The 15454-nt window shown below is 27.0% G+C and overlaps 3 protein-coding genes across 10 annotated transcripts in view; 1 reads left to right on the forward strand and 2 right to left on the reverse strand.

Moving 5' to 3' along the window:
- The first annotated feature begins 806 nt into the window (after window positions 1-806).
- On the forward strand, window positions 807-1785 carry LOC119680981 (respirasome Complex Assembly Factor 1-like). Of its 3 annotated transcripts, none has more exons than XM_038094033.1 (4): window positions 807-876; window positions 954-1080; window positions 1169-1272; window positions 1331-1785. In XM_038094033.1, the coding sequence occupies exons 2-4, from the start codon at window positions 973-975 to the stop codon at window positions 1521-1523; spliced, it is 405 nt and encodes a 134-aa protein (XP_037949961.1). In that variant the 5' UTR covers window positions 807-876; window positions 954-972; the 3' UTR covers window positions 1524-1785. The 3 variants fall into 3 exon arrangements, with proteins under 3 accessions (XP_037949961.1, XP_037949962.1, XP_037949960.1); XM_038094034.1 differs by having other exon boundaries at window positions 813-876; window positions 948-1080; XM_038094032.1 differs by lacking the exon at window positions 807-876 and having other exon boundaries at window positions 883-1080; window positions 1331-1784.
- A 100-nt stretch (window positions 1786-1885) lies between these two features.
- LOC119680091 (probable U2 small nuclear ribonucleoprotein A') lies at window positions 1886-2835 on the reverse strand. The gene has a single exon (XM_038092734.1). The coding sequence runs from the start codon at window positions 2758-2760 to the stop codon at window positions 1984-1986; it is 777 nt and encodes a 258-aa protein (XP_037948662.1). The 5' UTR covers window positions 2761-2835; the 3' UTR covers window positions 1886-1983.
- Window positions 2836-3955: 1120 nt separating this feature from the next.
- Window positions 3956-15454, reverse strand: part of LOC119685022 (F-actin-uncapping protein LRRC16A) — a 75759-nt gene continuing 64260 nt past the window's right edge. For 3 of the 6 annotated variants that reach the window (XM_038099190.1, XM_038099189.1, XM_038099194.1), the window contains 2 exons: window positions 12926-13380; window positions 11218-11372 (listed from right to left, as the gene is read on the reverse strand). In XM_038099190.1, coding sequence (XP_037955118.1) covers window positions 11283-11372; window positions 12926-13380 — 545 coding nt within the window. In that variant the 3' untranslated portion in view covers window positions 11218-11282. Of the gene's footprint in view, window positions 4124-11217; window positions 11373-12925; window positions 13381-15454 lie in introns of those variants that run through there. The other 3 variants (XM_038099191.1, XM_038099192.1, XM_038099193.1) reach the window with 3 other exon arrangements.

Below are 15454 nucleotides of genomic sequence, written 5' to 3' on the forward strand. Positions count from 1 at the left end.
AACACTGTGTATAGGATTCTAAAGTAGTCGGGCAAATACTATTTAATTATCCAGTAAATTGGCAAATGCAGGTACGATGCATAATTTCGGATCCCATTTTAAATATGGTCTACTAGGTTATGCTACGTGTCGGTGATTTTTGAAGAAAACGTAACTTAAGAAAAAGTAGGATGTAACCACTGAAATCCGTAAACTTAGTTAAAGCAATTATTTTGATCCCGTGATAGTATCTTATTGCCATAGTATCTTATTGTCGTTATAAAAATTTAAACCAATAATAAGTTGATAGATTATACCGACGATTGCAAGGGATCCACCAAGGCTTATAGACCCATTGTGTTACCGTATATTTAAAAACTCACGGGAACCAATAATAGACTCTTCTAACATTTTTCTGGAAATGGAAATCTGGTTTTTTAGGTAATTATTTAATTATTCATATTACGCAGCAGATGTAAGAGGAATAATTTTGTAATAATAATTTTCAAACTTAAGAATTAATTAGCTTAATTCTAAATTATACAATTTTATTATACAATATTGACAATACAAAGCTTGAATATACATAATATATGAACACAGAACTATAAGAACGTGATATGCGTATGACTTCAATTTCTTAAGAGGTGATTGTATATAATATATATAAATATTTTTTTCGAAATTATCTTTGTAATACAATATATAATATTAATATATATTTATAACGCTATGCCAATATTTTGATATTCAGAATGTACTCATATTTGACACTTCATAGTTCAATGCTTTAGGCACATCAATTTGGCTTTGCTTAATCTCTCCAAATATATTTCTCTACACACTTTGATTAGTAGTAATTTGACATTGGGGTCTTAATTAGTATTACACGTCTCAGTGAGTTATCAATTTTTTTTTTGGTATTTAGTGCTTCGTTTTATTTATGTTGAATTAAATTAAAACTATAGTTATAGTTAAATAGGATTGAAAGAAATGACTTCAAGGGTACAAACACATGATCGTAGCGGTAGCACAAAAGCCACTCCACTCAAAGAGATTTGTTCCCGGGCGCTAGCGCCGAAATCAGAATGGCCTGATAAGGTAAGTAAACGAAAATGTGGGTCAATAAATAAAAATACTTTTAAGTAAAAAAACGTGATTTAAAATGCATATATTATATTTAATTTAGGATGAATTTCTGGATGTAATTTATTGGTCGAGACAAATTTTTGGAATATTACTGGGTATAGTATGGGGCATCATACCACTTAAAGGATTTTTAGGTTTAGTGCTGTGAGTATAAAATAAATAAAACAAAATGACGATTAAACTGATAATTATTATATTTTAGTTTTGCTGGTATTAGCTGTGGTGTAGTGTATCTCTACGCCATCAATTTTCAAGCAATAGACGAAGAAGCTTACGGTGGACCATGGGAATTGGTTAAAGAAGGATTTATGACATCATTTGCAGGATTTTTGGTGACGTGGATAATTTTCTACACGGGACTGCACTATGATGCTATAATGGCCGCGAAGGCTTAATAACTAGAAAAAAGTGCCAAATTCCGTTTCGTAGCTGACAATTAAATTTAATTACTATTCTTCTACCCTGTTTGTGAGATTAATGTTAACTTGGCACCCCATTCCTATACTCATTTTTGTTTGATTTATAATTATTCAACTACTACTACTAGCAATAAATATCTGGAAGTTGTGAAGTGTTTAGTCTTTTATGCTGGAGACTATTTTGTACCCCCGACAAATTTTATTGTTGCATTTAGTAATTTTATACATTTAATAATTTAAATTAGTTAAAAATTGTGGAAAACTAAACATTTGAAAATGTTTTCTTTTTCTGTGAAAAATAAGACAATTTTATAATAAAAAACAATTTAAATGGGTTTTACAAATTGCTTCTTTAATTGCATTTTATTACTGTTTGACTTTAGAGCATTAAAAATATAAAATTTACACGAACTATTTATTGTTAAGCGTCTAAATGTTAGTGTTCCATAACTTCGATGCCCCCTCCTCCTTCGCTACCGTTTTGTGTAACACCATTCTGTAAGTCTGTGAAGAAATTCTCTGGTAGCTGACCACTTTGTAATACGTGCGATAATCGCTCTACTTCGAGCAATGAACTGGCACGTTTTATAGCTTCGCGTATACGTTGTAAATCTTCAGGATTTGCCATTCTAGTGCCACTGCTATTGCTTTCTGCTGCAACTGCAGCAGCATTTAGTTTTGTCTTTTTAGCAATTTCCTTTGCAATATCTTTGCCTTGTTTTGTACGGAAGAAATCATGCGCTGCTTGACGATCCTTTTGTTTAATCTTTCTAAAATCCAGCAAACGCAGGTTTGGAAACTTCCAAGCCATATATTCACGATAATACTGTTTAGTCGAAACAGGATTAATTAATAAACAAATTGTGTCTAAATGCTGCAAATATGCTAATGGTTCAAGATCTCCTAATTCTTGTAAGTTATTACCGGTCAAAATAATGGAAGTTAGATTGGGCACAGCCTCGTGCAGACCATCACCGATGCGTAATATGCGGTTATTATTTAAAAGTAAACACTTTAAGCGCGGTAAATATGGCATTCCATCAAGTTTACGCAGATCATTATCAGATAAGTCTATGGTATCAAATTGATCTAGTGTCGCGCCAAGGTTTTCTATTTGAGGTATTTTATAACCACGTAAATCGAGTTCACGTTCCCGGCATGGATTAATGTATTGCATTGACTGATTTATCAGTTCAGGCGTTAGCTTAACCATTTTTACTTAACAAAACTTTAGGAAATTATTTAATTTAAACTTATATCAAGTATTTTTCATTAAAAATCTTCAAAATAAAACACTGAAATAATTTTAAAATAAATATTCAGCCACAAGCGTCGAAAACCAAATAGCAATTTGACAACAAAATGAACTGTCAAAAGCGCAATGTATGCAGTGCTGCCACATAGTTCGGATCTTTATACAGGTTTTACACAATGCATACTTTTGGTGCGTTATAAAACAATTATATAATATATATAAAATTATAATTAATTATTATTTATTTTATAGAATTACATAAAATTATTATAAAACATTTTTTATCTACATTTGCATTGAATTTTATACTACGGCCGTGTACGAGTTCAAATAAATTGAGGTAAAGTAAATTGAAATTTCCTAGAGATTTTTTGCACTGCATTTATGATAATATTTATATTTTATCACTGCATACAGTTAAACTTTTTAAGTTCAAAAATAAATTAAATTATACCGATATAAGGGATAGAGCACTCGTAAATTAATCAATTATAATAATTAACCAACTGTTGAAAAAGTTATTCGGCAATATACATAACCTAAATTCCATTAAATTGCATTAAATCGCCTTAAAAGAAAATCATTTATAAATATGAATATTCCGGTTCAATAGCATATATGTTAGTTTAATATTTGCAAAATTATTGTCAATTTCTATTTAAAAAGATTCAATAAATAAACCAATGTAAAAAATAAAATTACGATAATTTTTGCTCACATTTCAAACGACTAGTCTATTTGTATAATATTTTTCTTAACCTCTGAGCAAATTGTTATTACGACGAATAAAAAATCCTTTCTATAACTTTTACCGCATCTGAATATGAGAAATGTGTTTCTAACTTTCCTTTTCATTATGCTTAAAATAGCAAAGTTTAAACTTCATATCCATTCCTGCAAAAGCATTCATCATAACCTTAAAAAACATATAATTTCTTTTATGCAACTTTTTGACCATAACCTTATAATCGTTTTAATTCTTGTAATGTTTTGTTAAAAGCCACTCAACTTACCTCTCAAATCAAAATTAATACAATTATAAAATAAATAATGTTAATTTTTTTTAATATCTTTATTTTAATTTTCTTCGTTACAACTTTTTTATTTTAACTCGTAAATTTCACACAATTTCGATTTTTAATTTGAATAAGTAACTGTAAATGCAGAAATTTATTTTTGTATTGAAAATTGATATTTAACATTTTGTATTTGTAAATTATTTTCTTCTCTCAAAATGGATGGTGGGGGGCAGTTTGAACCTTTAGCATTTGTTTCGTATTCGTATTTAAATTATTTCAAATATTGAGATTTTTTACTAAACCTACAAAAACCCACAAAATTATTTATTTTATTTTTTATTAAATTTCACTTTTAAGTTTAAGTGTGAATATTTGTTTTTTGTGCATTCGAAAAACTCGTAGTTATTTATTTTTATATACTTAAGTTTCGTTTAAGTTCTTAATTATAAAATTAATTTGGTTTTAATGCATATAATTTATTTTTACTATTACTACAATAATTTAATTATTTATTTTTTTAAAGTAAGTTTTACTACTTTTACATTTTACAAAACATTAAAAATGTAAATTATAAATATTATAATAAATTTGAATTATAATTTTTGCAGAAAAATATTAAATTTATTAATATTATTTATTTTTAAACTTTTCATCAAAAAATATTAATAACAAAATTTTGAACACATTACATTTGTTTAAGTTATTAATTTTAATTAAATTATTATATAAAAATAAAAAATGAACACATTAGTTTTTGGAATATTTTGATTTTATTAATTGCATTAATTTTATTTTAATAGATTGTCATTAAAAATATATATAAAATTAAAAAAAAACAAAGAATTTAAAATTAAAACATCAAATTATTATGGATATCAAAATATCCATTGCAGTCTAAAATGAATCTAAAATAATAATTATATGTAAATATGTAAATAATATATAAAAAACCCTAATTACTATTTATATACATAATATATAGAAATATATATAAATATATGTATGTATATAAATAATAAAAAGATTTATATATTTTTATATATAAGAAAAAATATTAATTTATAGAAATTTAAGATAGAGAATTCTAAAACTGAATGTAGAAGTGAGAGCTTATAATGAAGTCCACTAAAATGTCACATATAAGGCATAGAATCAGGGCTTCAAACTGATCATTTATTCGTTCCGGTTCAATTAAAAAAAATGTATCTGAATTGTATCGGGATTTACTCAAAAATATCAGATTTTGACATTTTTTCGGTAATGGTTCTACCTTAAAAGAAATATATTCAATTTCTTGTCTTCAAACTAAGCTTCAGGGCTTCAAACTGATCATTTATTCAATCCGGTTCAATTAAAAAAAATATATCTGTATTCGGTTTTTACTCAAAAACACAAGAATAGTTCTACGAGTACAATAAACGAAATATATTCAATTTTTCGTTTTATTGCTATAATATCTGTTAGCTCTAGATTAAAACGAACTTCTAATGCTTAGGAAGTTCTAAAATGGAACGTCGTTCCAATCTACAAAGAACGGATCTAAGATAAAATAATAAATTTTAGAGACATTTGAGGACAATATTATTAGTTAATTTTTTTTTTTTTTGCAGTCTTTATTAATCGCCTTTAGAAGTAGATAAATCAAATCCTATAGATACCGATACGAGTACATGGGGTTCGAAATTAATAACGAGAAGAGATATTAAATCTAGTTACATGTTTAGATTCCTTCTCTTTTCACTAATATACATAAACGTAGTTGAATTAAAGTGCACAGGTAAAAACTGAAGGAATAATTCTTTACGAATTGAAGAGCTTAAACGATTTTCTTCATCTAAATAGAATTCAACCATATTCTCACTGACAATGTAGTTCTGTTTTTGTCTTAAATACTGTAGACAATTTTCTGTTTAGAAATATATTACATTAACAAATTCAGTAGCGCGGATGGTACTCCATAAAATTAAAGGTGTATGGAACTTAATCTATAGTTGATAGAAAATAAAATTAAGTACACAGTAGACTAATCTGGTCAAGCGATGAAAGCAGAGAAAAGAGGTTCAGTTAAGAGGGTTTTATAATACTAGTTATTACAACCGGGTGCGATAATGTAAATAACAACAGAGTTTTAAGGGAAAATATTAATATAGGGATTACGTTACATTCACAATTTTTAACTAGAATTTGGGTTTAAAAACATTGTTACCGCTCAATGCAAAATTAAAAATTTTTTTGAAGAAGAATATATTATATATATTATAAAAATCTTTGTAAAATTATATAGATTTTAGATATATTTATGGTATCTATAACAATATTGCAATATGATATTACTCGCAATATTCCTACGTACTAAATTGTATTTCCTTATAATTCCATTATAAATCCTTCAATCTGGCTCCAAATCAATCCGAGGTAACGTTTCTATTTATTCGAAAAAGGATTTTAGCAGACCTTGTGAATACTATGTTTGTTTCTTTTTGTTGTTATGTAAAGTACTTTTTAAATATTAATTGCCTGGCAACTCTGGCCTGTCATTATTCTATATTCCTTTTGTAATTATTATTCATTTTTAGTATAGTTAATAAAGCGAAGTAAAGAACATGTTAAAAATATATCAGACCGTGTGTTTCACTTTTGCTAAAAATATATAATAGGTTATGGGCCCAGCACGCTTCCACTGCGAAGTAAAAAGCACGTGCACATAAAAAGTAGATTTAATACGTGTATAAAAATGTCGGGAACGGTGATTCGAGTTGAACCGCTTAACGCGGAAAACTACGATACATGGAAATTACAAATGAAAGCTATTCTCATAAAAAACGATTTATGGTCATATGTCGAAGGTACTGCGTCGTGTCCAACGGGCGAAGGGGCTGCAAAATGGATCAGCTTTGATCAGAAAGCGTGTGCTGATATAATGTTATCAGTAAGTGCATCAGAATTAAGATTAATTGCAGAATGCACAAATTCAAACGAAATGTGGATGAAACTACAAGCCACATATTCATCAAAAGGGCCTGCGCGCAAGGCGACGTTGCTGAAAAAGGTTGCACTTTCGCGCATGAAGGAGGGTGGAAAGGTTAGAAAGCACCTCAACGATTTTTTTGAAGCCGTGGCAAAATTAAAGGAAATTGACGTCACCATCGGGGATGAGCTTCTGGCCATACTGCTCCTATATAGCCTACCCGACTCTTTTAATACTTTCAGGTGCGCGTTAGAAACGCGCGACGAGCTGCCAAAGCCAGACATACTTCGAGTGAAAATATTAGAAGAAGCTGAATCGCAAAGGACAAAAGAAGACAGACATAGTGATGAAAACTCTCTATACATAAATCGAAATAAAAGCCGAAACGCAAAACAAAACAAACGATACAGTGATTCTAAACGAAACAAACAATGTTTTAATTGTGGCAAAATCGGACATTTTGCACGTGAATGTAAAAATAAAGCAAAAGCTGAAAATAACACGCAATTGAAAAATTCGGAAAAATCTGTAAACAATAATTTTAGCTATCATGTTGAAGATGCATTTATTAGCTCAATAAAAGAAAATTATTGGTGCCTAGATAGTGGATGTACTGCCCATTTAAGTGCAAACCGTGAATATTTTACAGACTTTCAAAAATCGAATAAAGTGCTTAACTTAGCAAACGACAACACAACAAATATAAACGGCGTCGGTAAAATGAAAATAACTGTAGACGTATACGGTCGTGATAATAACATTGATCTTAAAGAAGTTCTATATGTCGAGGACTTGCGTACAAGTCTACTTTCTGTATCAAAAATAGTAGACAGCGGATATGAAGTGCATTTTCGCCCTTCAGATGCAATCGTATTGGACAAATATCAGAAGGTTATAACTCGAGCGAAAAGATGTGGAAATCTTTTTATTGTTGAAAATAAAAATCATTTTGCACAAGTTGTTGAAGAAAAATGTGACATTGAAAAGTGGCACCAGAAAATGGGCCACATAAATGAAAACGATCTTAAAAAATTGGCTAGTAATAACCTAGTACACGGATTAAAATTAAATCCTAAACAAAAACTTCCGACTTGCGAAATTTGTATTAGTGAAAAACAAATACAAAAACCATTTCCTAAGAGTAAAGAAACTAGAACAAGTGATTTATTAGAGATCGTGCATAGTGATGTGTGCGGACCAATGAGAACAGCATCAAATTCGGATGCAAAATATTTCGTAACATTTATTGATGACAAATCACGCTATTGTCAAGTATATTTTATAAAACAAAAATCCGATGTATTAAATGTATTTAAGCAATACAAAAGAGCAGTAGAAACACGGGTAAACGAATTAAGGCTTTACAATCAGACAATGGTAGAGAATACGTTAATTCTGAATTTAATTTATTCTTGAGGAAATTTGGTATACAAAGACGCTTAACTGCTCAATATACACCGGAGCAAAATGGTATTGCTGAACGTAAAAACAGAACTCTAGTTGAAATGGCCCGTTGCATGATGAAACAAGCTGAAGTTCCGCCAAATTTTTGGGCAGAGGCCATAAATACAGCGTGCTATATTCGGAATAGGTGTCCTACAAAAGCATTGAACGGTGTAGTACCGCACAAGTTGTGGACTGGTAAAATGCCAACTATTGTACATTTTCAAGTATTTGGCTGATGGATTTGGAGATCCATCAGATGGATGTCATTACAGCATACCTAAATGGAGAGCTCGAAGAGAGTGTCTTCATGGAAATTCCCGATTATCTTATACCATTCCTGAACAAAGTTGTTTCATTAAAACCAGTGGGAAAAACTTCAACAATATTGTGTGGAAAAGTTAAAGAAACAGCGCAGCATTGGTTAAAGGCGATTAAATCAAGTAAGTCACCTGTATGTTTATTAAAGAAAGCTCTTTATGGACTCCGTCAGTCTGGGCTATCATGGTACATGAAATTGACAAAGAAACTACAGAATATGGGTCTAAGTGCAGTACAACAGGATCCTTGTGTATTCACTAAGCGTGAAGGTAACGACATTGTTTTGATGACAATATATGTAGATGATTTACTAATAGCGTCCAATAATAAGTTTCGTATAAAAGAAATAAAGGCTGCACTTGCGAATGATTTCGAAATGAAGGATTTGGGAATAGTAAGTAATTGTCTTGGCATCGAGTTTCATCAAAATTTAAGCAAGCATCAAGTTTTCCTTTCACAAGAGAAGTATGCAAAAAGCATCATTGAAAAGTTCAATATGAAAGACTGTAAACCAGTGAAGACTCCCATAGAATTGAACATTAAGTTAACGAAACCAACAAAAATTGATGAAGGTGTTATGAAGATGTATCCCTATCAAAGCTTGATAGGAGCATTAATGTACTTAGCTGTTACAACTCGACCTGATATTGCGTTTGCTATAAACTTTCTTAGCCAGTTCAATTCAAATTATAACGTGGAACATTGGAAAGCAGCAAAACGAATTCTAAGATACCTTAAAGGTACAAGCAACTATGGTCTATTGTATGAGAAAAACAATGAAGAATTGTATGGTCTGGTTGACGCTGATTGGGGCGCTGACTTAAACGATAGACGTTCATATTCAGGGTATGCGTTCATTATATCAGGAGCAGCGATATGTTGGGAAGCTCGAAAGCAACGTACAGTAGCGCTTTCAAGCACTGAATCAGAATATATGGCCATATCTGAGGCCACAAAAGAAGCGTTATATCTAAAGGCAATCCTTGATGATGTTGGCATTACAAGTAAGACAATTGAAATCTTTAATGATAATCAAAGCGCTCAAAAATTAACGGAAAGCTTCAGGTATCATCCACGGACAAAGCACATTGATATTCGTTATCACTTTATTCGCAGCAAGGTTAACGACGGCACTGTTAAAATCAAATATATGCCAACAGAAGAAATGCCCGCAGACGTCCTTACCAAAGGACTCACTACAGAAAAGCATGTTAATTGCTTACGGAAATTAGGAATGAAATATTAAAGTCATATTTTATACATAAATAAAAGCACTTTAAGAGGGGGTGTTGTTATGTAAAGTACTTTTTAAATATTAATTGCCTGGCAACTCTGGCCTGTCATTATTCTATATTCCTTTTGTAATTATTATTCATTTTTAGTATAGTTAATAAAGCGAAGTAAAGAACATGTTAAAAATATATCAGACCGTGTGTTTCACTTTTGCTAAAAATATATAATACTTTTTATTGAAACCTTTTTTTCTATAAATATTTTATATTTCTGTAATAAGTGAATAATTCCACCTATTACTTGTTTAAAATAAATATGTTTGTTATGTGCCTTGACTATTTTTTTCCAAAATATTTATTGAATAAAAAAGATTTTGAAAATAAAGTAATTTGAAAAAAGGATAAGTTCTTGGTGTTCCCTTCATTAATATTATAAAATTTTGGTAAACTTCTTTTAAGTTCTCAAATGGGAAAATAAATACTTTCGTATAAAAAAAAATTATTTGATCAGAATATAATGTAAATTCATTTTTGCAAGATTTACAAAAACAAAGAAAAAAATGAAAAGATATATTTAGGTCTAATAAAACAACTTAACAAAACTAGAAACCTAATATTTTACTATTGTAAATATTTTATCAAAATAATTAATTTAATATTTTTTAAGAAAATTAAAATTTCTTATATTAACACATAAAAAGGACCTAGAAAAAAATTATTCAAAATGGAAGCAGTTATAAAAAATATGTTTAACTTTTATATTTTTTTAAATTTTTTATAATTTAAAATATTTATATTTATTTTCACAATAATTTTCGTGTATATAATATATATATATATATATATGTATGTTACAAATAATCATGTTTAATTATTTTAAAATTATGGTGAAGATGTTATAGAATATGATTGGCACTTATTAAATAAATATTTAAAATATATATAGTATATATCTTTAGTATGGTATATAGTATAGTAAAGAAAATATATATATGCTTATAAAAAATAAATACTAAATAGTAATAAAAAAATAATTGATTTATATATTATATAAAAACATTGTGCTAAACAAAATAAAATATACAAGTATGGAATAAGTTTAACAATTAAAAATTTTTTTTTATGTTAAATTTTAAAAAATGAATGCATTCAAATATATTAAAGTTAATAACACATAATGCAAGAGAATATAATTTTTTATAATTAAAAAAACTGCAGTTGTATATTTTAATATAAATAACCGAAAAATTGCACAAAAAATTCCAGTTTTGTTTTTTTTTCTAATTTAAACAATATTATTTTAATCTAAAATGAGTTTTTCTTTTACTTTGAAATTTCAGTACATACTATATAATCTGATGAAAGATTTTATTTCATAATTTTCGTTCTTTGCATACTAATTTAATTGCATTATTTAAATTGGTATCATTTAAATTTTTGTAAATTTTTAACTTTTTATATTTTAAATCTTAACTCTATGTTAATTACTTTTGCATTTTATATATCAACAACATCTTCTTCCGTGTATTGTGTATCCTTAAAGGTGCGACGTATTGAAGATCGTAATAGCCCTTCAACTAATGTCTCCTAAAAAACACATTAATATATATACAATAATTTATACAATAATAAATTGTATATAAAATCTGAACCTTTTTTGCTTTAAAACTAATACAAACATGCAGGAAATAAATTTTTAAAACACAAAGTTAATAAAATAATATTGGCAAAGTAGCGTTAATACAATTATTATGTTATGAGTACGTTACATTAAAAATTAAAGCTCGTTAATCACTTTTTAAAAATATAAATGAATTATTAAATTAGGACAATAACTAAAAACATTATATGAACATAAAATAATGAAATCTTTTTTTTTAACACAAACAATGCTAATTATGATAAATACTTATTGTACATATTACAAAAAGTCATATAAGAAAATTATTTCAAATATAGGTAACAATATAACAATAGTATAAAATTCTTGTTAACAATATTCTTGCTAAAATGATTTGTCCAGAATACTATTTAATATTGATTATTATATATTGTTTTTATTAAGTCAAAAAAGAAAAACAATAGAAATATTGTAAAAAAATTTTAGTTTTAAATTTTAAATTTAAAATGTTAACATGAAATCTCAACTAATATTTGGGATTTAAAAAAATACTATATAAACATTAACATTAACTTTAAATAACAAATAAACATTAATATTAACATAAAATAGTGTTGTAACTAAAATCTGTTTTTATTAAAATCTGTGCTTACTAACATCAATTTTTGTAAAAAAAGAATTGGCGATAATCACAATCTTAACGCAAAATTTCACAGCGTAAAGGCTGAATTGGTTGTGATATAAGAAATCAACTGATCTCTTTTTCATTGCATTCGAATATTCGTGCCGAAGTGAGAATAGGAGAAACCGTATGAAGCAACCATAAGAATTTCAAGAAACCTCTTGACGGGTTTATTCGTAAGAAAAATCTTATGTGATCTGATACAAACAATAAGCAATTGCATTGCATTTCTTTGTGTGCGAAGTATTTTGTGATCTGATTAGACTTGTGTTGTTTGTATTTTTATGTTGTTTTGCACCATGTGTACTTTATCAAAAATAATAACCTTTTCTGCATTTTGCCGTTAACATTTTCTACGTTCCCTACATCTACCACAACTGATTTAGCCTTAACTGTTTACACTGTGTGCTTTTTTTTTTAAATAAAAAAATTTACATATTCATAAACTTACGATAACAAATAAATATAATGAAACAAGATATTAAATGTAAATATAAAATCAAATATTTCAGATTATTATTAATATACTAAGCGTTATTATACTATAAAAAATATTCTGGTATTTCAAAATTTAAAAAAAAAGTGATCAAAAAATAACTCTGGACATAATTCATTTTAACACTGAATTAGCATTTATAGCAACAAATAACGTTGCATGGAAGCACCCTACATAATGATAAATTTAATATTATAATAATAATAATCTTCTTTCACACCAAACGTTATGATAGCTTAAATAAATGGTATAGGAAGAACATTTCACAATACAATGCGTATGCTTTAAAGGCGAAGCAAATTCATATGACATGTTGGGTTTTTGTTAAAACTTCTTCAAACCTCGAATAATGTTGAAATTTCTTTGCCAGCAATACGTTTAACACCATCACTACTACAACTATTTGAACCTATCGCAGAAGTAGAACTACTACTGCTTATACTGCTACTGCTGTTTCTAATGTTGATTATTTCATTTCTGCTACTGCTAGCGTTATGTGTACTGGATGTTACCTTGCTGCTGCTGGAATTACTACTTCCGTTTTCAGTGATAATGGTTTTGGTTAGATTTTCGCTTGTTCGACTACTCAAATTACTGTTGGTGTTTACAATATTAGATCGATTTGCGTTTAATACTGTGTTTATTTTATTTGTGGTCTCTGTAGTACTTGAAGAGGAGATGGAGGAATCGTTAAATGAATGACTTTTTGTTGCAGTAACTGATACTGAATTTGCAGATGTAGTGCCTTTTGATGTTAGTAATGATCTGGGCAGTACTTGCGGTTTAAGTGGTAGATCTATATTAACATTTTGGTAATCAAATGAATGAAATTAAAATTAAAAGAAAAAAATATAAATATTAAAAATTGAAACCAAATGTTTAAACTAAATAATAATGTTAAGAAAGAAATATAGATGTATACAAATAGAAAATTACTACAATAATAAATTTATAAACTAAAAATAAAATTATTAAATATTACACAAATAATAATATAAAATACAAAAAGAAGTTATAATTATTCTTTATATAGCTATTATTGCAATATACTTTACGCGTATGTTTTCACCGAATATTTCAGAATAAAATAATTCGAATTGTTAGGAAGATTTAATGATTTACAATTAATTTTAATTTGATGGTATAAAATGTCAAAGAAAAGCCTGTCCAAACACATACTGGTTTACTCTTCCAATAATCGTTCTTCATTAGCATAATATTGTATACATTCTATATGTAAAATGGTATTTCTAGCTTTTAAATTGAAACACTAAACTATTTTTTTCAATAAAAACGAACAAATCTATAAATTAATGCTCTTACGTCCTAGCATAAATATATAGACATCGAAAATATTCAACGAAATTTAAAAATTATAATTTTATGAAATATCAATGGACGCAATAGAAGATAGCCAAAAAATAATTAATGTAAAATTAAATTTTTAAAATTGTATTAAACTTTTTAACATCACATTTTTCTAAAATAGAAAGGAAGCTTTTAATATAGATATTTGATTGAAAAAATTAAAATGCTATAAAAAAGCACTTACTAGAAACGCTTTTCTAGTACTAGACGTACTAGAAATAGTACAGTGAGACTAGTTTCAGGAAGCATTTTGAAATTTCTTCCATGTGAAAACATTTAATTGAAATAAATTCATTATATTTAGTGTAAAAAAGACCAAAATATTTTAATGGGAAGAAAGTAAGTTCCAACTACAAAACCTTCCTCTAGTATACGACACTACATACTAATGATTGATATTAATTGATAAAAAGTCAAAGTAACAAAAATACAATACAGAATTAAAATTTTAACTAAAACTACAATAAATTTAAAATATTAAAAATTAAAAACTTTATAAATAATTAATATTTAAACAAAAATTAAAAAAAATTAATTTTATAATAAATAAATGAAATAAAAATTTAATTAAGATAATTATATGATAATATGTTAAATAAAAAAATGTTTTAGAAAATTTAGAAATCAACTAAGGTTTGGCTTATAAACCAAGTTCTTTTATTCTCCAAACATAATTATTGAGAACTTTTAAACGTTTTTGGGATTAGACTTTTTAGACATATTTTGTACCAATAAAGTTGCAGTCAGTAACCCAAATTGATAAAATTAAAAAATTAATATAGTAATGAGACTTGAATCGTATAGTCTCAATTGACTATATGATTGACTAAATAATAATCTAAATTAAAATATATCTTTACTATAATTTAACTGATTTCTTAACTTAAGTAACTTAATTTTTGAGATATCAACAAAAATAAAAAATATAATTTGTTATATAGCTTACCATATAAAAAAATCAAATTTATATAAATTTATATATACTTATCTTCTTTATATTATTACTATATAAACAAATTAAATTTTTACTATAGCATCATCAAACAAATGATATATTTTTATGACAAAAGTTCTTATTTTGATTAAATACATAATAAAAAAATTTTAATAATATACTTATAACATGCTAAATGCATTCTCGAAAATATATAATTGAAATTTTTATCTAGTTTAAGATCTAAATATGTTTATATAGAATAATTTGAAATCATAATAATAAAATTGCGCTTTAGAAAATAACAATAAAGCTTTCTGCTTATTATATTTTAATAAAGCAATTATATATTATATTTTATTTTAACGTAGTTATGAATGTAGTGATTATGTTACTTAATAAAAACTATTGTATTTAATAGAGAGGTTTCGAACAGTAAGGAATTGTCACAACGAAATTTTTATTTGTTTGTAATTAATTTAATTCTTAGTTGGCCATACAAAATTTGTAAATAATTATTAATTATTATTGTTATTATTAGTTATTATTACTATTATTAATTATAATT

Source organism: Teleopsis dalmanni, chromosome 2, assembly GCF_002237135.1.
Source record: "Teleopsis dalmanni isolate 2A chromosome 2, ASM223713v2, whole genome shotgun sequence".
Taxonomy (NCBI): domain Eukaryota; kingdom Metazoa; phylum Arthropoda; class Insecta; order Diptera; family Diopsidae; genus Teleopsis; species Teleopsis dalmanni.